The sequence below is a fragment of the Sander lucioperca genome, chromosome 15 (assembly GCF_008315115.2).
Source record: "Sander lucioperca isolate FBNREF2018 chromosome 15, SLUC_FBN_1.2, whole genome shotgun sequence".
Taxonomy (NCBI): Eukaryota; Metazoa; Chordata; class Actinopteri; order Perciformes; family Percidae; genus Sander; species Sander lucioperca.
The window spans coordinates 29,484,288-29,507,181 of NC_050187.1; the positions used below are offsets into that span (position 1 = coordinate 29,484,288).

Genomic DNA, 22,894 nt, shown 5'->3' on the forward strand with positions numbered 1-22,894 from the left:
TCATTCATATCGGATGGTTGGTTTCAGAAAACAAAAAGAGGGAATTGTTTTTTAGATTTCTACCTTGGAAAACTGCAAGAGTGATCAATATCAGGAACTTTCGGTGCAGTTTTTACTTACAATTGATGTTGTGTCAAGATTTGCTGCAAAATTGCATTAAGGGAAATGCATATTACAAAACACCTCAATAAATGGCGTGAGTTTTCCTGCCTAGAACTTTCTCAAAGATGACCCTTTTTAGTATTTCAGATAAAGCAAACACAACTGGCATCTCGCTGTGATCAAACACTTCAAAACTCTTTGAGTCAAAACTCTTGTGGCTGCTCAGTTTTTCAGTTCAAACAATAAACCCCTCAAGCGATCATATTTGCAAATCAAATCCTTAGCTTCAGATCAAAAATAAAATCACCTCGTTCTTGCCGTGTTTACGGCCCTTTTGTCAAATATAAAAAAAACATCAAAGATCGAAGAGATTACAGGTCATTGATACCAAAGAGAAGAGTAAGACAAAAAAGTGGCGAAAATCGCAAATCAACAAGGAGTTGTTTTTACATGCACCATTTTGCATCCCCAGTAGGACGAAAATAAAGATATGTAAAGCTTTTTGATATTAATGAATGTCCGTTACATTAAGCCGTTGCCAAATGAGTTGCTACAAAGCTAATTAAGACTATCAGCTTCACAAAACTCTCTCTGTATTTCTCAGTATGGCTATGTTCAGAAACTGGTGTCGTCCGGTGACTTTCGCTCGCAGAAACTCGAGTGAAGATAATTACTTCTTCTGAAGAGTCCATCATGTTTTTTTAATCCTCCATGTCCTCCTTGGCTACTAGCAACTGTGTGGAGGAGGGGTGGGGTTTGTGAGCGATCACGCAAGGCTTGTATCATGTTGACGCCAGAAATAGCATTAAAACTTCCATTTATTAAAATGTCATTCATTCTAATATTTTATAGCTAATTTAATAATGCATAGTTTTAGAATATTGTTTTTTTGGTCAATGTAGGCCTCGTGTCCATTTATAGTTAGTATTTAGTTAGAAATATGCATCATGGGTAGCTGTATATGTAGATGAATATAGGTGCTTAGAATGAACCCATTTAAAAAAAAGATAGGATGCAAATATTAATCTGCAAAAAAGTCAGTGATGGTTAAAAGGGGATGCAAAATGGTGCTGCGTAAAGGAGCAGCGACATGAATTGAATGCAAAAGGGCAAATAATTTGGATAACTGCACAACATTGTTGGCCAGCAGTGACCTGATTAACCCATCAATTATCCAAGATAAACTGTTGTTGGCCTGCCTTGGAGCATCATCTGATTGGACTTACAGATCTTTTCAGGTAGAATATAAGGGTTATGACGTCAAACAACACAAAACTGTGACGGAAATAAAAAGCATCCTCACGGTGTGAACCTCACACTGTCACCTTCGTTTTGTAAATGGCATCATGTCCTGGTGTCACTTTAAAAATCTTTCCAACATTTCCTCGGAGGAGGCAAAGGGCAGCATGTCATCAAAAACAAAAAATAATACTGAAGCTCTTAGAAAGAAACAAAATGGACAGCATCAAAGCCTGGTTCTATGAGTGTGTGAATGTGTATATTTTTTCTGCATGCTTATGGCTACGTGTGTATGAGTGTATTTTTATGGCTGTTTTTAACGTATGTTTTGGCTTAATATATGCTTATTAGCGGACGATTTCCATCAGTATTGATGGTAGTAGTCAGGTGCATCCACACCGTACAGCTCGGCCAGGGTCCTGAACCTCGGCCCCCAGTCATTCAGGAAGTCGTAATCCAAATTGGAACCGGTGGAAGAACTTTGCAGCGAGCTAAGGCTTCCGGCTAAAGACTCCGGTCCCTCATAGCCGTAGATGTGGAGAGTGTCGTACGGGAAGCCGTCTCTGTCGTGATCCGCCTCGTCTTTCTTCACCTCGATCATCACAGCCATGTCGCCCTTACATGCGGTGGGTTGTGTGTGGTGGGGGGGTTTCTGCACCATGGCATAGAGAGAGGGGTGGGGGGGGTGGTCCGGGTGACGGAGCAGGGAGCCATCATGGCAAGCGGAAGTGAGGATTGAAACATCGTAGCTAAAAGAAAGATGAATACTTGTTAACTTACTAAGAGCTGGTTAACTAATTTAAGAATGGGATCATGGGAGTTAAAGTCATATCAACCATGTAATGTCCATTGTCAAAAACACAGTGAAAAAGTGCTATTAGAGGGAATAAAAACATAACCTAAGATTATATGATATAAAATTCAATCCTATTTCACAACTAGGAAGTATAATATTTCATCTTTTCAAAACATAGGTCATTCAGAAAGTCTTCAATCTAGCATGAATTTCTAGTATAGTATGAGGGGAGAAATGTCATATAATAATTTCCCTCTGCTTGTCTTATCCATTCTTGACTCAGTTCTACCTCCTGCAATGTGCTTATGTTCTCTACTTTGCCCAAGCCAAAATGTCTTTTTGACAGCATACGGCATGGTACAGATATTATGGATAGCGTTTAGGGATTATGTATGGGTTTAATACTTTTAAAATGTAGATTAGATTCCAATTGATTAAACTTTAATAATTTCTTTCGGGCAAACTGGGTCATCAAATTGACAGATACATCAAAGAAAATAAATATTGCAAATGGAGAGAGTTGATAGAGTGTATGATGTTTAAAGAGCAAAATAATAAAAAGTAAAACATCAATAGGAACATTAATACAGTATAAAAAAAAACATTTATACAGGAAGGTATAAAATGAATATATTTGTTAATTATTTTAAATATAACTATCAAGATGCATGCAGTTTGAACAGAAATATGAAGGTGAACAATATTTCGATCTACTGTACAACAAATCACGTCCTTGTTTCATCATCAGATATTTCATTTATTGATTATACTGTAGTTGATTGTTTTGTTTAAAAGGTTAAAAATCTTTGAAACTTTCAGTATTTTGTGAGAAGTCCAAGAAAGAAAAAGAATGGGAACATGTGGAGAAAGGGTACTGATAAACTGTGTCAGCACATTTCAGCCTTTAGGATAAAAGTGTGTTTTTTTTGTTTTTTTTTCATCTACATACCCATTAGTGTCCATCTCTCCTCCTCCCTCCTCATCGTACGTGACCAGCTGCTCGTGAATCTCCCCGCTGTTCTTCATACTGGCCAGAGAATCCTTCTGGTAGCGCTTCCTCATCACAAACAGAATCACTATGACTGAAAAGCAGCAGAGGAAAACGTCTTTTAGAACATGAAATGAACATGAAAATAAATAAATGTATGTGGGCCATATATAAAAGATGTCTCCTCTGTTAAAGATATGAGTCTATATTGGTAACAAAATGAAAGACATCCACAGTAGAACACAGATTGTCCTGCCATCTTTCCTGGCGGACCAACCGTTCTATGAATATGACAACATGAGAGAAAATTATGCCCGGAAAACCGAAATATGAAAAAGAATGGGGGCAAGAAACAAGTGGGGAAAGTGGAACACTAACGAGGGATTGAGTCTAGAAAACAGAGCAAGAATGCGGGGAGTAAATGAGGAGCGGATGGTTTTAGGTGTCTGAGACGTTCGCCTCGAGCATGAAAACCTTAGATGAATCTACTCAGCCAGAGACAAACAGAAGGGAAGAAAAGAGAGGGGAGCGTTAGAAACAGAAAAAGAGATTCAGTAAATACAAGAGGGGAAGTGGAAATGAGTTTGAGAAAACAAAGTGAAGGGGGATGAGAAAGAAAGGAAAAGGAAGGAAAGTTGGACCTGGCAGATGATGAAGAAATAAACAATTGAGAAAGAGAGAAAAGGGGGTGAAGAGAGGGGAAACAGAGGAAAGGAAGTAAAAGAGTAGACAAGAATAGAAGGATAAGAGTTTAAAAAAAATGTAAATGCCCAACACCGACATTTGCTCATGTTCAAGTGACAAGCAGCTGCAGGAATTATGACTCTTGTCCGTGTAGCTGCAAAGACTGCAGAGGAAAAAGGTCTTGGTAGTTGGACGGGTCAACGGAGACCACTGTTCGCCTCCTGTTTCCAGTCGACAGTGGTTTCTAACCCAAAACGTGATCTTTCCCTAACTCTAATCAAGTTAGTTTGTGCCTAAGGCTAACCATACCTTAACCATGTCAGATCAGAAAACTAAACTTTTGTATTAGTACTGTAAAAGTGAGTCCTGTCGATAGATCAGAAAACGTGTGTTGTGTCAGCTGTTGGCAGTTACAAATGATGTATGCGGTCATAACATGTGGAGAACATGTTGACGTTCTTGCATAAAAAGGTGAGACATAAAGTGATGTTGGCATCAAGGACTTTCAAGTTTAAAACCTTCTCCCACTGTGCATATGAACAGTCAAAGTTATAAAGGTTAAACGTGTTTAAATGAATCTTATTGAGAAAGACAGGCAGCAACCCTTGAACACCAGACTCTGTCTGAATTTATCTCCTGGTTGTCAACACACTGGAATTCTGTCTGCCTTTGGTCGGATCAGTCGTAATGCCACAATGCTAGCTATAATAGGCCCAGCAATCAATTTAAAGCTTAAAGAAAATTGTGACATTGCACCAAAAGACAAAGTCAAAGGAACACCAGAGATTTTGAAACTAACAGGGGCATAGAATATAGACTTTTACAGGTTATGTGAAGACAGTAAACCTGGTTCAAACAGTTGATGGCAATGCCTTTGTTAATTTGTACATTTATTTTGTCTAAACTTACTGACCAAGTTAAGAAATAAGGGTAAAAGAAACAAAGTAATTTTTTTGTTTTGTCTTGCTTACACCCTGAATTTCAGTTGCCATTGAAATAAGAGAATCGGGACAACGAAGCAGGAGAAAGAGGAAGAGAAAGAATTAAAGGAAAAGAGAAACAAATACGGAGAGCATCAATGAATGAGGGAAGGAGGAAGTGGAATAAATGGGAGAAGTTGTGGCTAAGGAAATCAAGAGTGAGGACAGATGAGGAGAAGAAGGATACATTTGACATTAGATTAGGCCCAGAGCCTCGGTCCCGATATGAACCTCTTTCTTTCTCAGCGGACGGGCAGCATTAGCCATGCCTTTTAGTTGAGCGCGAGCGGGACTAATTTAAGATTGCCTGGGAAACCAACAGATTAATCTTTTACAACACATGCTCTGCAGTTTAATAAGCTCAGGAGATATCAGACTTAGAGGGGAGACGAAAGAGACAAAAAAAGAATAAGAAGCCCTTTCTTTTTACAAAAAAATGACTGTGAAAAATTTCTTTCCGTGTGTCAAACCAGACTTCTTGTGAGAAAAAGCGTCTGTGAAAAGGGAGCGCGGTAAATTACTTTGGGCCCTGGCAGATAATGACAAGTGCATTAAATAGTTAATCTGGCCTGCGTTGGGTGTGTTTGATAAAGAGAAAGAGAGACAGAAAGGGGAAGAGAGGGAGGCAAAGAGAGAGACAGAGAGACCCAGAGGGAAAGGGAAAGAGGAAGAGAGAGATGAAGAAAAAAAATGGAGGGGAAAAGGCGCGATAGTGAAGGAGTGTATTAATAGTTAATAGGTTGAGTGTTTGGCGGTGTTTGATAAGCAGACGGCACCTAAAGAGCTGATAAACTCTCCTCATTACCACTCCTATTCTTCTGCTGCTTTTCCCACAATTCTCTTCGGCATCTCTCTTCTCTAACCCCTTTCTGTCTCGCTCTGTCATTCAGTCCGTCTCATTCCACATCAGTTCCCTGTCTCACTCGCCTCTCGTCTGTCTGCCGTTTCACCCCTCCCCACCTCCCATATCTAAGTCTAGATATAAGTTTTTTTTATTCCATCTGTCACTCCTCCTTCTTCCCTCAATCTTAAGTTCTTCTTGCCTTTCTTCCTCAGCACTTTTCATCCTAGATCCCTCTTGTTTGGCCAACTATCTCTGACGTGCCTCTCATCAAACATGACAAGTGTCTCTTTTTCCCCAGAAAAAAAGGAGCAGGGGGCGAAGGTATCAAAGAGAATATTGAGCTCACAACCACAGGCATTATTCCCACATCCGTCGCTGCATTATTCATAAAACCAACAACAAAAGGGAGGGGAGAAAGCTCCCCACAAAAACACCAACCTTATTTATCGCAAAGCAAGGGCAAGTGAATCTGTGCACATGCCCCAATCACTCTGGTGCTGGCGTATTGCATCCATCGTTGATGCCATCTAATTCCTCTCAGAGAATACATCTGTGTGGGTTTAGGAAGGTACTTTTGCAACATTTTCTCAGAAACGTCTGTTTTTCGGCTCTCTATCACTGATTCAAACTACAATTTTACAAATGGCCGCATATTAGTGTTTGATAAAACTTAAACAAACATCGAGCCACTGCATTCCTACTTCCAACTACAAAAATATAAGACAGTCCAAGCTCAGAGAAGGTCTCAAACCCCAATTACACATGAGATTAAATAAAGATGTTCATCCACACAATAAACAGGAAATAATACTTAAAAACACTTTCAATTGGGCAACAGTAACTTAAAACCATGCCAGGTGTGGACACCCATCACCTTCTCACTGAAGGTGGGAATGAGGGGATTTTCAGCTGCTTGTTAAGTTTAATTTTGAGCCTTCTGAATTAGTCAACATACTGTTACAACTCAGCATTATTGTTATGGTTTGGCTATGTTTACACAGCAAAAACAGTTTGGTCTTGGTTGGTTTGGTGTGAAAAAAAAAACAAGGAGTATCCCTTCTGTAAGACAGGATGTGAAGCTGTGCTCAATGATCAGAGACTCTGATGCTTAGCATACAAAAAAATCCAATTCTTCAAAAAGGCCAATTCTTCAAACAGTTTCACATGCAGTAAATCCTGGGACCAATAAAAGATTACTGCACCGATTTAGCATTGCAGTCCTATAGACTACAATGGACAGTTTAAAAATATGATGAAGAATAACCAGAGATACCGTGTTTCTTATTCCGTGCACTCTTATTCCTTGTCAAAACCTGGCGCCTGCATCACCCACAATGCAACTCGACCACTGACATGCCTGTCTGAGATTCAGGTGTGTACGTGTTATGCTAGTACCGACTAATACAGCCTCAAGCTGAGATTAAGAGCAGGCTACAGAGGGCTCCCATCTGCTCACTTCTTTTTAACTCCCAGATTTTCTTCTTTTTCAAACTGGTAGTCTTCAGCCCCAACTGACGTGGACTCAAGTGACATCACTTGAGGCAATTATAAGCTTTAACACAAAAAGGCTTCATAAAACATTTTTTTTTTTCACATACGCAATATTACTCCCTTCAACACCTGTAAAGAGACTTTGATGTGTACAATTGTTAGAGTTCCCCTTTAAGGTTCTCTTGAAGATGAAAAGATGGTCACCGAAAAGAAAAGTTCTTCAGGCACTCTAGGAAATGGCAAGAAAAAAGGATTATCTCCACCCTGATGAAAACCTTGACAGATGATCTCTGAGAAGTGCTGTGCAGTGCAGCGATGAGCGTTTCCACCAAAGATGAAGAGTATGAAAGGAGAGAAAGAAAGAGAAGAAAAGAAAAAAACTTAAACTTACCCAGTATGGTCAGTATGCAGAGCAGAATGGCTATCAGGGCATGAACACTCACTCCCATCCTCCGAGCACCGGCTTTGCACTGCGTAGGAATCCGCCTGGCATCACACCTACACAACTACAGGCACGACAAACACTCAATCAGTACAGTACTGAAATGAATTGATTTTCTTGCAGTGTTCATTAACTGTATATGGCTATATACACTGGATGTGATAAGATATTCTGAGTTTTACTGTATTAAATCTGGTGATTTTGACTAATCAAAAGATGATTACATTTTTTTGAATTCAGCCGTGCAATTATTTAAATGTTTCTGAAATAATCCTAAACAGTTTAGTACATCACAACCCCACACACACACACACACACACACACACACACACAGACCTTGATTGCCAGTTTGGTGATGCTGGTCTGGATGGGTCGCCCTCCGTCACTGATGCGCACATCCATGCTGTAATCCTTGGGGTCATCCAGGCTGAACGGCCCCTGTTTCACCATGACGTCTGCTGTGTTGTCTTAAAAAAGAAACATATAAATACACACAGTGAGTGTACAAAATGACAACCACCTTCACCTTCTACACAAATTTACCTTTCCTTTTTTGCAAACTCCATATCTAATTTGTCTGAGTCATCACTTTGTCTCACTAAAGCGGATCTAATGTTCACCTGCTCTGTACATGGAGTCTTTAAAGTCTATTTATACAGCTAGCGTCTGTTCCGCAGAGATATAAGAACAAGAAGAGAGTCGTTACATAAAGGCAGACAGATCATTTGTGATTATGTGTCAGTTTGGTGCATTTAGGATTTGAGTCATTTAGGATTATAGATAGTGACAGCACCTTAAAAACCTAAAACCGAGCCCTATATGAGGCTAAACATTTTGTAACTTCTCAAATACATGCATCAACGTACTGTTATCTTGTTTGCAGATGTTGTGACAATATAGACTCTAATCATTTGAATGTAATGTGGTGAATTGGTGGCCAGACAGGTTCTGAAAGTAAAAAAAAACAATGAACTAAAAGTTTAAAAGCACCAAAAGGGAATAGAAAAAAAAAAAGAATAGAACAGAACATGTTGAGAAGAGTTTAAGGTCTCCTCTGCAGGCCTGACCAACAATACAGCCATTAGTCAAATACCCGGCAGGCTGAAGTTTCCTGCTGAGACGATGGGGAGAGCTTTTCTCCACAATATCCCTTCACTGGAGGAATTTCAGCGAACACAATGGCAGGAAAGACCCTTGCAACCCACTTAAATATACCTAGACACACACTGTTTAACTATCAGACAAAGTAACCTACAGTATATCTCTGGTTTAAGGGCAAGCTTAAATAAAAACAACCTGGGTGTTGCTGACATTTGCACATATTGGATGTTGAATACAAATTATGTCGGTCTTGTGAAAGGAGTAAGTAAATCACTTGGCTAAAGAATTTTATCCCACCTGAGATATTTTTAAAATGAACTCTGCCAGTCAGCAAGCTCATTAGCTCGGTCATACTATGCCAAAAATGTTCCCAGATGTATATCTCAAATCCTCTTCTCAACCTAGTTGCATGGCAACATTATACTTAATGTAAGTAAACTTACCCATTAAAATACAGTTTATACAACCCCCTCATGTGATCAAGTTTCCATTGTTGTCTAACATGTAGTCACTGAAGGTGTGTGTGCGGGAGGACATGGGTACAGAAGAATCTCTAACAAACTGAATAAAAGATGAAAACAGCTTCTGTCCTCCCTCTCATCTCATCCCTCTTCTCCGTCTCGTCTCCTGCTCCTTCTTTGTTTGAATTTGTCTCTTCCCTGTCCCTCTGGATTTCTGTATACTTCTCACTGTCCTCTCTATATTTCGTTTGTTCTCTCCATCTCTCTCTTCCTGCATCTCATTACGCTCTCTTCATCTCTTTGTTTTCCTTTCCTGCTCTTCTCTCTTGTCTGCCTGGTATTAATGCAGTGAGCCTGGTGTAGCCGCCTGGTTTTAACACCGATTGCTGTCACTTCACTGTGCAGCTACACTGACTGTCGGAGTCAGTGTAGCTGCACAGTCCCGTAATCAAAGCACGGTTGTTTTCTGCAAGTTTTAAAGAGCTGGTAGTCGATAAATATTTTAAAAGCCTTCCCTTTGCAGCTCTTGTTGCGTGTGTGTGTGTGTGTGTGTGTGTGTGTGTGTTTTTTGTGTTAGCAGTGTTAAGTGGCGTGAGGTGAGGTGCTGTCAGATGCTTTTTTGGGGGGCACAGGGGAGAACAGAGGTTTACACTGACAACCACTTATCAAACAACTATCCACCTCCTCTCCTCTCTTGTCCTTTCTGTCTTTTTCCTCTCATCATTTTTCCCTCATTCTTGGTAGTTCACATTCCTCTTCTCATCTATTGACTCCTGCACTCCTCTTACCCCTTTTCATTTAAACATTTGATGTTTTTGATGTCATCTTTCCTTTTTTATCATGTCCTCAGCTCCTCCTCGTTATCCTCAATTCTTCATTAACTCCTTTTCACTTTAGCCTAGTTTTTCCCTCTCCCCTCATTTGTTTTCTCCCATTTGTTCTCCTAACCCTGTTTTGTTCTTTTTTTCCCTCCCCCTTTCTCATCTTCTACGGTCCTTTCTTTCCATCCTTCCATCTTTCCTTTCGTTTTTGATTGTCCTGTTTTCTCCTTATTAAATAGTTTTCATTATACTCCACTTTCCACTCATTCATATCATCTTTCTTCTGTTTCCCTAACTAGTTATCCTCTTGTTTGTCCCTCTTTATTGTTTTCTCCTCTTTTATATTTGCCTCCTTTCCTCATTTTTACACGCTCTCACTTTGATATTACCCGCCTCCCTTAATCCCGATCCCTTCCTCTCACCTCCTTTCATCTTTTCCTCCACCTCTGCCTCATCTGTCTTTCCTTTTGCTCTCCTCCATCTTCCACTTCCCTTTCTCAATCAGTTCAACACGTCAACCCCTCTAGGCACAAGCGGAGAAGAATTGGATGAGGCAAGTTCATGCCTTTTTTCCCTCTGTTTATCTTCCTTTCAGTATGTGAAGTTTCACTTAAATTAAACAGTAACACTTAAATCTTTCATCTGACTACCTAAGGCTTTCATCTATTCAGACTTTTAATATTTGACTGGAACAGTTGGTACCACTTTTCCTCGGGCTTTCATGTTTTATATGTGTATGTGATGATTAAAAATGATGAAAACTGTTTTACTTGTGCCATTTGTGTCCTAAGCTGAATAACCCAAATAGGCATTGGAAATCTGACGTAACAGAGTACCAACCTTTGCCTAAATATCAATGTCTGGATCAAAGCAAATGTCTCCGTAGAGCTTCACCATCATCTATGTCACAGTCATAGATATGTTTTTTCAAGCTGACATTTTCATTTATACTACCCATTTATACTCACAAATGGCACCGGATTACTGACTGTAGATGCTGCTTTGAATTTAAAATAATCTTTTGGTAACAAAAAGCTCTCTTTTTATGTTGAGTATGAAGGAGCAGCTACTGTGGCAAAGAGTAGAATACAAGTGGGTCAACTGTAATATAACTAACTACATTGAGTGGTGTAATAGCAGGTCCCTTAGCATTCTTTTAAAATCACATCACATTATATGAAATTATGAAAATGTGGTCATAATTTCTGTCTGTCTGTCTGACTGTCCGTCAGTCCACCGCTTTGGTCCGAAATAATTGTGAAATAATTGTATTTTTAAAGTGGATTGCCATGAAACTTGACAGAGATGTCCATGGTGCCCAGAAGATTACTATGACTTTGTGATCCTCTGACTTTTCATCTATCACACCAAGCAGGTCAAAATCAATTATTTAATTCTATTATTCAGTGATATTTAGTAATATTTCAACACCTACCAGATGGATTGGCTCATTCGTGGTTCCCAGATGACTGACTGTGGTGTTTCTTTGATCAATAAAGCTTGAATACATTTAAGCTGATTAAAGTTCTATTTTGTCTTAGAATATTTTTTGAAAAGCCCTATAATTATTAAAATAATATAATCAAAACATGCATCCTCTCATGCCTCTTGGTGTAGTTTCTCCTGTACTCTTTTCTCCATGATTTTACTGTAAAATGCACCACAGTAGCACTGTGTGTGGCATGTTTCTTTACCATCCTTAGCTGCGATGAGTTTAGAATACATAGAGAGTCATCTACAAGTCCACTGGGCCACTTTCACTCATTATTTTCAATATTTGCTGCTGTTGTGCATTCCAGACAGCACTTATGGTCCCAGACAGGCTTTTTAAATCCCCCATATGGCTGCGAGAACCAAAGCATACTTTGCGAAGTTAGAATAATTTCAACTTTCAGCAACGAAGCACTGAGCCTCAAATGGAGTTTTCAATCGTTGCATAGCAACAAGTGCCAGGGCCAGCGCTTCTTGCGAGCACTGTTTAGAGCAACAAGCAGGAAGATAAAGGTAAATATATGCTCAGTGCACACAAATACTCACTGCCATAGTCTTTGATGGAGAAGTTGGAGCTCTCACTGGCCAGGCTGAAACTGAAGGAAGCTGGCTGGTCGTCTTTATCTGTGGCTCTCAAGGTTCCAATTACCTGAGGAAAGACGAAACTATCGAATTAATCTATCCTGGACACAAACTTTTTTTATACCCAATGCAGTCTAAATGTTTGCAGCATATATGGCCTTTGGGAAATTAGCACGATTACTTAAATGCAGTTTCAGGCACGTATTGTTGACATATATATTCTAATTACATTTCTCCATCTTTTAAAGATCGGGCGTAGATTACATTGCATATGAGATTTAGAGGTAATTTATCATGCAGCTAACTGTTAAGTATTGGCAAGTTATAAAACATTAGGTTAGGTATAGATTGGGGTTAGACTTTGAGGCTGGGTTTGAACCTTTTACATAAAATGAACACTTCACTAGATAGATAGATAGATATATGTATGAAATTGAATGCAGTTCTATGCAATGTGAGCTGCATCATTCACACCTTTAACTTCCACCTACTCTAGTTGCATCTTTCATGCTGTAAAAATAGGAGAAATACATTGCAGCATCTTAAGACTCTAAACACCAAACTGAGGAGGCCAGTACTTTGAATGGCAGGTAGACCTGGCATGAATTTGTGTTTGTGTGTGATTTCACAAAATTTCATAAAACAGGGCTCAATACTGTCTTTTTTTTTTTTTTTTTTGCCACCGTGGTCAACAGGTTGTGACACAAATGTTAGTGAGGCTCCTGTTACAAGAAAAACGCAACTTAAAACAAATAAGGTCAGGTATTAAAAAAGACTAAACCCAATGTTTTATTAAGTGACTATCAGATCTGAGGCTGATACAGGAGTCTGTAGACAAACAAAGACATTTTGTGAACATCACTCTTGTAGAATTATTCAAATCAAGTGAAAACCTGCTGTAAATACCGTCTTTTTCTTACCATATTAGTGAGGTCGTTCTCACATACGAAGATCTCATCCACAGTCAGTTCAGGCTTGTTGTCATTGATGTCCTTAACTATGATGTTGACTTTCACAAATGACTCCAAACCTACAGAGGACAGACAACAGCACGTGATTAACTGCAGTGTAATAATGGATGTTTGTTGCATTGGCTTATTTCGTCATTTGTAGCACTGACTTAGCCTGTCTTAACTATCTCACAGTGTGATGACATAGAAATGGAAATAGACATTTCATTGAGCTGCCTGCAGGGATTCTTCAGAGCAAACGTATGCAGGAGGATAAAAAAAAATCCTTTCATGTAACTCTTATGATGTAATATAATCTCATTTAACGTGGAGGGAAAATAAATCATCTTGTTAGCACAGAGGTTGTAGGAAACAGGTGTGCCAACAGGAAAAACAATTACACTTGAAATAATCAATTCTTCATTAGTTTTTTTTTTTTTTGGTGGTCGCTCCATTTCCTTTTTTTTCTTCTTTTTTTTTTAAACATCCCACAGAGAAGATCACATGTGAAATATATTTAAAAATCCATCTACATTACAAGTCTCCGAAACTTTCAGCTTTAAAGTGTTTTGTAGGATTTTTGTTTACTTGACTTCTTTGTCTCAGCTCACTTCACACTTATTTGTCATTTACCTTAACAGCCAGATCTGACAGTGATTACCCATGATACTGATCAGGTGTGTGTATCTCTGTCTTTGATTGAACTGATTAAGGTCAAGTGCCTGAAAAAGGATTTCTATTTGTGAGCTTTTTGTTTGGCAGGTTGTTGTATTTTGTCACATTAAAGCGGCTTTTACACTTGTTTTGAATATTCGTCTTTTGATAAATGTGGGCCCCTTGTACTGAGATTTTGAAACTATCTTTAGTACAGTACATGTACTATATATCGAGGACCTTGTCAAGCTCAGGGGACCATTGTGTTTCTTAAACATCGTGACAAGCCACTAAAATAGATGTCTGTATTTCATTCATTGCTGGTTCTAAAAATATATAGTTTAGTTTGGAAGCTGCAAGTGAACAAAGATACCCACTGATGTGATTTTCCTGCCTACTCTCTCCTTCCCGTGTGGGTCGACCAGGTGTTGAGGCAATATGTTGAATCTATAAAATTCCCTGTTAATGTGTTCCCATCCCTCAATAAATCCAGAAGAGCAGCTCAGTGAACAACAAGAGAACTCCCTCCCTGTATACACATTACCGTTGTTAGAGAAAACACATGGTTTTAATTCTTTAGCTGAGGTTCTATTGTTTTAAAGGAAAAAGGATTAATAAAATGTGTGTGTGTGTGTGTGTGTGTGTGTGTGTGTGTGTGTGTGTGTGTGTGTGTGAGAGAGAGAGAGACACGTACCACTTGGCTCCTCCTGTGCTTTTACTTGAAACATGTGGGTGGGCTCCAGCTCTCTGTCCAGCATCCTCAGGGTGGACAGCTGACCTGTGAGCGGGTTGATACTAATAGGACAGTCCTTGTCTAAGATGGAGTACCTAAACAGAACGAGCAAGAGATGGGTGTAACAGCCACTATGCAGAATTAGTAACTTAGTAGTTAGTAATTTGTTCTTTTTTAGAGGTTTGCACAGCATCGTACCGTATTCTCTTGTTGGCTCTGTCAGGATCTCTGGCTATGACTGTTCCTATGTTGCTCACAATACGTTCTTCCGTCACATTGAAAGTGTAGATGGGCTGGGAGAAGACCGGTGCCTCGTCTACATCCTGCACCTTGATGTTTACCTGTCAATTTATATTCATTCAGAACAGTTGAAAGACATCCTTGACTTGTATATGTGCACATTTGGTTAAAGATTTAAATGGAGTAGAATTGTTGGACTGAAGTAACTGAGACCTACTACTTTGCCTTCTCTCCTTTTTTAACAGAAAATTAATGAAAAGCGGGGTGATAACATCACCTGAAGGGCGGCTTAGAGTCTACAGATGGCCTGTCTGATATTTACCTTGGCTGTGGTGACGGCACTGCCATCGTTGTCAGCGGGAAAATGCAGGTTTCTCAGGTTTTCTCGCACTTGGACAGTGAAAGTGTAGCTGTTTGTTGTCTCGTAGTCCAGAGCCTGATGGGGATCCCAGAAAGAGTAAAAAAATAAACACTTATTAAATCAGGATTTGAGTTAATATTGAGCACATCCTATTATGAGCTCTTCTCAACCTTATATTGGCTATGATTGGCCAAGAAGTGTTGTTCCTATGGTGACAAAAATGAACCCCCATTGATGCTAAAGCTGGAAATCTTAAATTGCTCTTTTCTTTTACTTAAATGCAGGTTAAGGCGCTCCATATTTGGATTCATCCTCAGATGTATATATTCTCACATGTATTGCTCTTATTTTTAGACTGAGGACGCAATAAAGTCCATTTGCACTTTATTTTTTACGTTCTCAAATGCCTCCCCTATCTTCATCCTCAGTGCATTCACACTGTCGATGCCAGGTGTAAAAAGGTTCTAAATGTCACAACTCATCTGAAATAACCTTGTTACGCTCATACTTTGGATTTAAGAAACACAGTAAAGTGCCATCTATTTCCTTCATGTTAAACATGTTATCATGCATGAAAATACCTTATTCCTTTCACTTTTTGACCGTCTGCACAAACTATAGTGTCACAAATACACTTTCATGTCAACAAATATAGCAGCAAGCACTGCTTACTGTCACATTTCTGCTTAGCATTTCTTTCCCCTGTATAAGCAACAGCCTACTGTTCAGTTAAATGTTGTTTCTGGCGGGCTGTTTTATCTGTGGATGGGACACCACAGGTAGGCAGGAATATTCTGTTAACTGGATTATTCATGGTAAAAGGGATACTCAGTCGCAGGGTATCAAAGACATGTGTAAACAGCTTAACACAAATAAGACCTTAACCGCAGTGTGGCCGATAGCTGGCTTATAATGTACGTGTAAACACAGCCCGGTGAGAAAGATGAGAAGGGCTACAGAGCTGAGGGGCGAGTTAAGCAGAGAGAAGATGTTGGTGCCATTCGATTCCAGTGTTGGTACAAGCTATAACAGAGCTCATTTCATTAGAATACATTTTCAGCTCTCTGATGTCCTTAATACTTTATCTGAACAGCAGAATCCAGTGAAGTAAACCTGCAAGAATTCCTGCACACATAAATAGCTCTCCTAAGCAGAAAGAGGCCAGCACTTTAGGGTTTGAAGTCTGTGGTATACATCATTGTCGTGCAAAAATATCAATTTTTTTTATGTAATTGGTGGCCGTGTGTAGGGAGTCATAACCAAAAACCAATAATGTCAATACATGCATACTTGAAGTCATGGCACTGTGGCAACCGCTGCTCAACTTAATCACAAATTGCAGATGGCAAACATTGAAAAAAAATCCACTTGACTCACCAAAAACAAGGAATATAAGCTGATTTACATAATATCATATTAACTTGATTCTACATGAGCCTCCTACCTGTTTGAGCATGAGGTTGCCATCCTTGTTCGGGCTGAGTTCAATGTTAAAAACTTTGCTGTTTCCATTTAGAATGTTGAAGATTGGCTCTTTGTTCTGAATCTGATCTCTGTCCTCCAACTCTAGAGTGCCTATCTTCTCATTCAACTTGTGATCCTCTGGAACGTGCAGTTCATATGTGTCTGCAGACAGAAAACAGACATCGCTGTGAATATAACAGTTACAGTAAAAATGATCATATGAATAACCCTGATTTGAAAAAAACAAGAACAAAGTTTTCAGAAGAGCAACTGATTAGAACCTTTCTCTTCTAAAATATTCCTTACTTCGGGTGAAAGAAGCTATGTTGTCGTTGGTGTCGGTGATGGTGATGGTGACAGAGGTGGTGGACGTGCTGCCAGTGGCCATTCCTCTCATGTCCTGAGCTTTTACCACCACTACATACTGACTCTTGGTTTCCCGGTCCAGAGTGTTTGTCTTGCAGCTGATCATACCTGCAGAGAGACGGTGTGAGAGAGAGACAGACGGACACAGAGGGTGTTATCTTTGAGGTCAGCTCTGACTCATATTCAAGTAAAAATAGCTTGTACATCTGCACCTCCCCTTCATTGACTTATTAAGGAAGAAAAAGACAGTAATGCACGAAAACAATCATGTTGGACGTCAGTGAAGCGAACCTACCTGTGATGCTGTCGATTTCAAAGCCAGAAAGGATAGACAGGTCTTGATCTTGGGCTAAAGAGTACCTGAGCTCTCCGTTAGCAGTGGTAGGGTCGTCAGCATCGGTTGCTCTCACTTCAACTACTTTAGTTCCTAGATGAAGAACACAAATGTATCATCAATAAGGCATCGTGCTGTTTTGCAAAAATGTCCAACCCAAATGTTCTTGCATTGAGCATCATTGCTGTTGAACTGATTAATACATTATGATTATGTGCTAAGATTGTGTTATAGAAGTCACCAATGTGCCTTTTAGCACAGAAGGATGTGCTAATGATTGTGACAGGTATTGACATTATGTTTAATTATTTTCCCCAGACTTTTCACAGTCCAGTCTATTTTCAATCTAAACTATCACTGGATGATAAATGTCAAAAACATACTTGCTGCAATAGAAATATTGTCCTGCTAAAACTTGCTTCATGTATGGTCTGGAGACATAGTCTGCATCATATTGGACTGGTTGGAATACATTGATGTTGTCGGCCAACCTGTCTCCTTCTAAAGAATTAGGTTTCCATAGATTTAAACTGCATTTTCAACTACATTTTGAAGGAAACATATTTTCTCCTGGATTACACGTCCTTGTACCAGCGACAGGTGCACGTTGTGAAACTGTGAAGATGTGGTTAACGTAACAAAACTACTTGGTTAGGTTTTGGAAAAGATCATGTTTTGGGTTAATATAAGTGCATTTGTTATGTAACTTAAGTTAGTTAGTTATGTATGTGACGTTAAAATAAGTCAACGTTGACTTCTGGTTTCACACGGGACACAAACAGCGGACTCCTTGTGAAAGTCCCGTGTTTGTTTGACCCATCCATCCACCCTGACCTCCTCCCTACGTAGACTATGAACGCAGGCTTTGATTAGTATTTGTGATACATCAAAAACAAATGTAATCCCGAACAAAATATATACATTCTACATCTAAAGCCGATTTAAAGCATCATAATATAGAGCACAAATAAACCTCATTTGACTCTCATCTCCCTCTTCCATCACACGTTGAAAAACAAAAACTGTGATTAATTTTTTAACCTACTATCACCTGCTGATGATCTTTTTTGACAGTAACTCTACTCACCTATGGTGGACCTTTCCATAATGGATCCATTATATGTTTTGGGGAAAACTGGGGTGTTGTCATTGATATCCGTCACCTGGACAACAAAGTCTCCAGAATCCTCTATCAACTTGTTGTTCCCATCATACATCCTGGCGGTCAAATGGTACGCGTTCTTCTCCTCTCTGTCCAGAATTCTGGTGACAAACAGGTCTCCTTTATGATCCACAGTGAAGATGGTGTTTGCTCCTTCACCGTCTATTTTAAATTTCTTCACCTCTGCCCTCTGGCTCGACTTTAGCTGTGAAAGAAAAGATAAATAATACGGTTGACTGTCTCGTAGTTGTCAGCATTCAGTTTTTTCCCCAGCTGGAGTGAGGACTCAATTCAACAACCTTCAAGCAAATGATCTTCAAATAAACTGAGTATTCTAGCAAAATCACTCAGATATTCATCAAAGTGCTGGTTAGCAACAAGTAAATGCCCCAGATTCTTGGCATGCTACAGCATTAAAACTGAATGGATGTGACAGAAATACACATTTGCCATGGCAAGTACATTACTGAACGTTTAAAGCCTAAACTGTAGAGCAGTAGGAAGTAGACCAGAAACATGACCAGGATTCTTGTTTTAGTTCTGAGCTACCTGTCCTATCTTGTAGGCGATGGGTGCAGGTTGCTCCTCTACCACGTAGAGAGAGTTCCAGATCCACTCTCTCTTCTGCCTGAACAGGACAGGATGGGACTCCTTTTTTACAATCTCGACAGGGCCTCGCTGCTCTGCTTCCACCACTGGTAGGACAGAATCTTCAGCGAGAGAGACGGACAAGGCCATCATGGCCACAAGCCCCATAGTCCTCAGCTGGAGCAAAGCCATCATCTAGGACAGAAAGGGATAGGGACAAGAGGAAGGAGGGATGAGGGAAAAGAGGGAGTAGAGAGGCGTACAATAATGAATAAGAGTGATGTGAGGATGCAAAGAGGAATATGGAGGCAGAGGAAATGTGAGAGGAGAGGGGGAGTAAAAAAGAAGAGAGAGGAGATTGCATTTAAACCACTTATCAGCTGTGGACAGACCCCTTCACTGTGCCAGGGTGAGACTCAGAGTGAAGGCCAAGGACTCGCTGTCCCCTTACAGTTTGCCGCAGAGCCCGAGGTCTAGCTATCATTTAAGACCAGGGCTCTTAAACCTTTTCAGCTTGGGACCCAAATGAAACATTTAGCCTCTCATCATGGGACCTGGGCTGAGGCATATCACTAATGTGGTCGTATGGGGATCTATTAAACATAGGCTTGTGACCCATTTTAGGTCCTGACCCACTGGTGTAGCACGAGAGAGAGACAGGAACAGAAAGCGATAGCTAGACAGACAGACAGAAGGAGAGGAGCTGATATTAAAATCACTTAGGATGTCTGTCTTTATCAGCCATTAGAAAGGCCATTTTCCATAAAGGGAGTTTGACATTTTAAATTTTTGATGGGTATTTCTTTTTTTCACAGCACAAATACATCAAATTGTGGGGGAAAGAAAGAGTTTCATTACAACACACTGGGCCCTATCTTGCACCCAGCGCAATTGACTTTGTACACCGACGCATGTATCATTCCTGTTTTGCACCCGACGCACAGCGGACTTATCTCCTCTACAGACGCACGTCGGTAAATTAGGGAATGAACTCCTCTCCCGGGGGCGGTTCAGCGAAAAGAGGAGTGTCCAGGCGCAAACGTTCCCTAGTGCTATTTTGCCACAGACCAGGAAAAACCTAGTCTAAAGTCAGTGGCGCGTTATTCAGATGCTATTTTAGAGGCGCATGCTTGGCCGTAACGTAGCGTGTGAACAACGCGCATACACTTTGCTTCTCTCATCTACATGGATGCAGCAGTTCCCATTTTTGCAAACCATACATAATTACAAGGAAAATATTACTGAAAATGCGCTTCAGGTGTTTGGATAGGTCAAGAGGCACTTTACAGTACAGTGCTCAAAAAGTCGCAGCATTCTTTGTGGCTTGTTGTGTTTCACACAACATTTCCATGAATCATGGATGTGTTGATGATATAAATGAGGAAATGTTAAAGGACTTAAGGAGACGTGATGTTGAACTGCATGTGCCAATGCCACTTAACCCAAATGCCCCAGCAGCAGCACGGGAGAGGGAGACAGAAGAGCTGCATCGTCATAGTGAGGTAAGCAAAGTAATCTCGGTCTAATGTTACACTACACACACAAAAATACCACCATGCATTCATAACCTCGAGATTCAGTGAGGGTGAGCCCAAAACATCGGAAAGTATGTCTTTGTGACATTTCTTTATTTACATTTTGTCAAAAAGAAAAATCAATAGCAAACTGTAACTGAACAAAAAAAAATACAAACGGAAAATGAAAAGTTAAAAAGATTTAAACAGCAACATCGCCACCCGGTCAAGACGGGCATTTATACTTTGCCGCATCCCGGACAGCTCCTGCTCCAGCCCTGACGAGAACGTCGGTCTCCTCGGCTGTGACCCGCTCCTGGCGTGCACCTGGAAAATCCGCCATTATAATAGCAATCCGCCATGGAACAAGCGCGCCTGCTTTTAAAGGGAATGTGAGATGACACTCTGATTGGTTTATTGCATGTTACGCCCAAACCACACCTATGAGTAATGTAGCTACTTCAGACCAACCCATTTTAGATTTGCGTCGGGCGCAAGAGTCACTTATCCCGCCGGTATAATAGCAACAGCGTCCTAGATCCGCCCACAAAGCTACTTGCGTTTCGCGTTTCAGATCGTTAAAATAGGGCCCACTGTGTGCTTTGTTGCTGACACCAGTTCTTGATTCAAAACTAGGATTATAAGAGAAGGATGAATCAAATTTGCACATTCATTTTCAGTCAAATACGAGTGTGTTATGAGTCAGACATTAGCTACAAGGTCAAGGGGGTTAACACAGAGGGCTCCGGCAAATCAAACACATGCTGCTGTTCCGCAAACATTGCCGTGGGGTAATGCAAATTCATCTGGCTACAGATTGCACTGCATTGGCCAAAACAAATAAACAAGCAGCATGCATTCCTGGTAGTTCATTACAGAAACGCCCCAATTCTACTGTTTACCTTGAGATCATCGAGAAGGAATTTAGTTATAAAGTCCTTATCGTACTATAAACCGCTGTGCAGTGTTTTGGCATCAGATAATCCTTCAAACTCATGGATTTGTATTTAAAGTGTATTTTGTCTCCTTCCCCTACAGCAAATTGTCTGAATTAACACAGACCGTTTGTTTTTTTAAGGCTATTTCTGGTCTGAATGGCGTGCAGCGAAATAATTGAGCCACTTTAGCATCTCTGTGAAGCTATAAAGAAATCCAAACTGTTACAGAGATGAACCAAAGTATTCAACAAATAGAATTTTGAATTTTGAACAAAGAACAAGAGTAACTGTTGTAGAGACAAACACTCAAAATCACAAATTTCGTGGCCGTTTAGCTCAGTTGGTAGAGCAGGCACACATGTGCAGAGGTTTGTTCCTCGGGTTCAAATCCGACCTGTGATGGTTTTCCTGCATGTCTTCCCCCCCTCTCTCTTCCCTTTCATATCTCAGCTTTCCTGTCCAATAAAGGCAGAAATGCCCAAATAAAAAAAATCACAAATTTCAACGAGCTGTTGGCGCTATAGGAAGAGTCACAGAATCACCAAAGTCATTAGGTTTCATCATCTGGAGAACAGAATGTATGTATGTACAAACTTCCATGGCAATCCACCTCGTACTTGTTAAGATATTTCAATCTGGACTGAAGTGGTCATCCCACTGACCAACACACAAAATAAAAGCGATGTCATGACAGAAATGTACTCAACTGTATTTGTTCGCACAATCTTGGAACCCAACAATGACAAGCCAAAAATACTGTATGTTTCAAACCAACTTGAGAACTAATATTGAAGCTGAAATTTGGTGGAATCACCTTTAAAATCCAAACCAAACTGGCAGCTCATCTGATGTATGGCTTTTGACTGATAACGAGTAAGATGTTTCACTGACTTGTATCACTTGTTCCTGCCTGCAAGTCATTTTAGCACTATTTAATCAAAATCAAAATGTATAGGGCACACAAACACCAGCAGTCTAGTAAACTTTAGCTGTTCCTCTCATTCTTTCTTACGATCTCAACCTCTCTGTCTGCCTCTCTGTCTCCCCATGGTCCCTTCCTCCCACCACTAGGCTCTATCTAGTAAAGCAGAAATGCCAGGGAAATAATCTTCAAAACATTTCAGTCTGTATGTACTCTGCACTCCAGTAGATATCTCAGCGTAGCCCTGTGCCATCCCAGTAGACAGATTAGTGCATCTTATTGTCTTCCAGCCATTAGCAGCATGGAGGGAGATTATGATGAGGGGATTATATCGGCACAAAGTCTTCTCCCTCTAATGGCCTAATCTCGCATTCTGCTGACCTCCGCTGACCTCTTCACACGGCTCCCCACAAATCAGCTCAAACAAAAACTCAACAGTGGTTTTTGGACTTTAGTTCACATCCTTTTGTTTGGGTTTTATTTTTCCTCTTGTGTTTTTCTTTGTTTAGTTTCCTTTCAGGACTAAATTAATTAAACAGAAGTGCATCATCTTTTAATGCAATTTAATGTGGACTGAATAGAAGTGTGCATGTATGTGCAGTGCCAATAAGCGTCTACTGAATCCAAAGTACTTAGCCTTTTAATG

General features: G+C 40.1%; 1 protein-coding gene across 2 annotated transcripts in view; it reads right to left on the reverse strand.

The window, feature by feature from the left end:
* Positions 1 to 882: 882 nt before the first annotated feature.
* The window catches only part of cdh5 (cadherin 5), a 31,311-nt gene continuing 9,299 nt past the window's right edge, over positions 883 to 22,894 (reverse strand). Inside the window, exons 1-14 of one of the 2 annotated variants that reach the window (XM_031316020.2) lie at positions 18,836 to 19,069; positions 18,212 to 18,491; positions 17,086 to 17,217; positions 16,731 to 16,898; positions 16,405 to 16,586; positions 14,922 to 15,035; positions 14,558 to 14,700; positions 14,321 to 14,454; positions 12,943 to 13,052; positions 11,987 to 12,089; positions 7,903 to 8,033; positions 7,516 to 7,630; positions 3,087 to 3,219; positions 883 to 2,090 (exon numbers count right to left, since the gene is read on the reverse strand). In XM_031316020.2, the coding sequence (XP_031171880.1) occupies positions 1,706 to 2,090; positions 3,087 to 3,219; positions 7,516 to 7,630; positions 7,903 to 8,033; positions 11,987 to 12,089; positions 12,943 to 13,052; positions 14,321 to 14,454; positions 14,558 to 14,700; positions 14,922 to 15,035; positions 16,405 to 16,586; positions 16,731 to 16,898; positions 17,086 to 17,217; positions 18,212 to 18,491; positions 18,836 to 19,069 (2,364 nt within the window). In that variant the 3' untranslated portion in view covers positions 883 to 1,705. Of the gene's footprint in view, positions 2,091 to 3,086; positions 3,220 to 7,515; positions 7,631 to 7,902; positions 8,034 to 11,986; positions 12,090 to 12,942; positions 13,053 to 14,320; positions 14,455 to 14,557; positions 14,701 to 14,921; positions 15,036 to 16,404; positions 16,587 to 16,730; positions 16,899 to 17,085; positions 17,218 to 18,211; positions 18,492 to 18,835; positions 19,070 to 22,894 lie in introns of those variants that run through there. The other variant, XM_035992296.1, reaches the window with a different exon arrangement.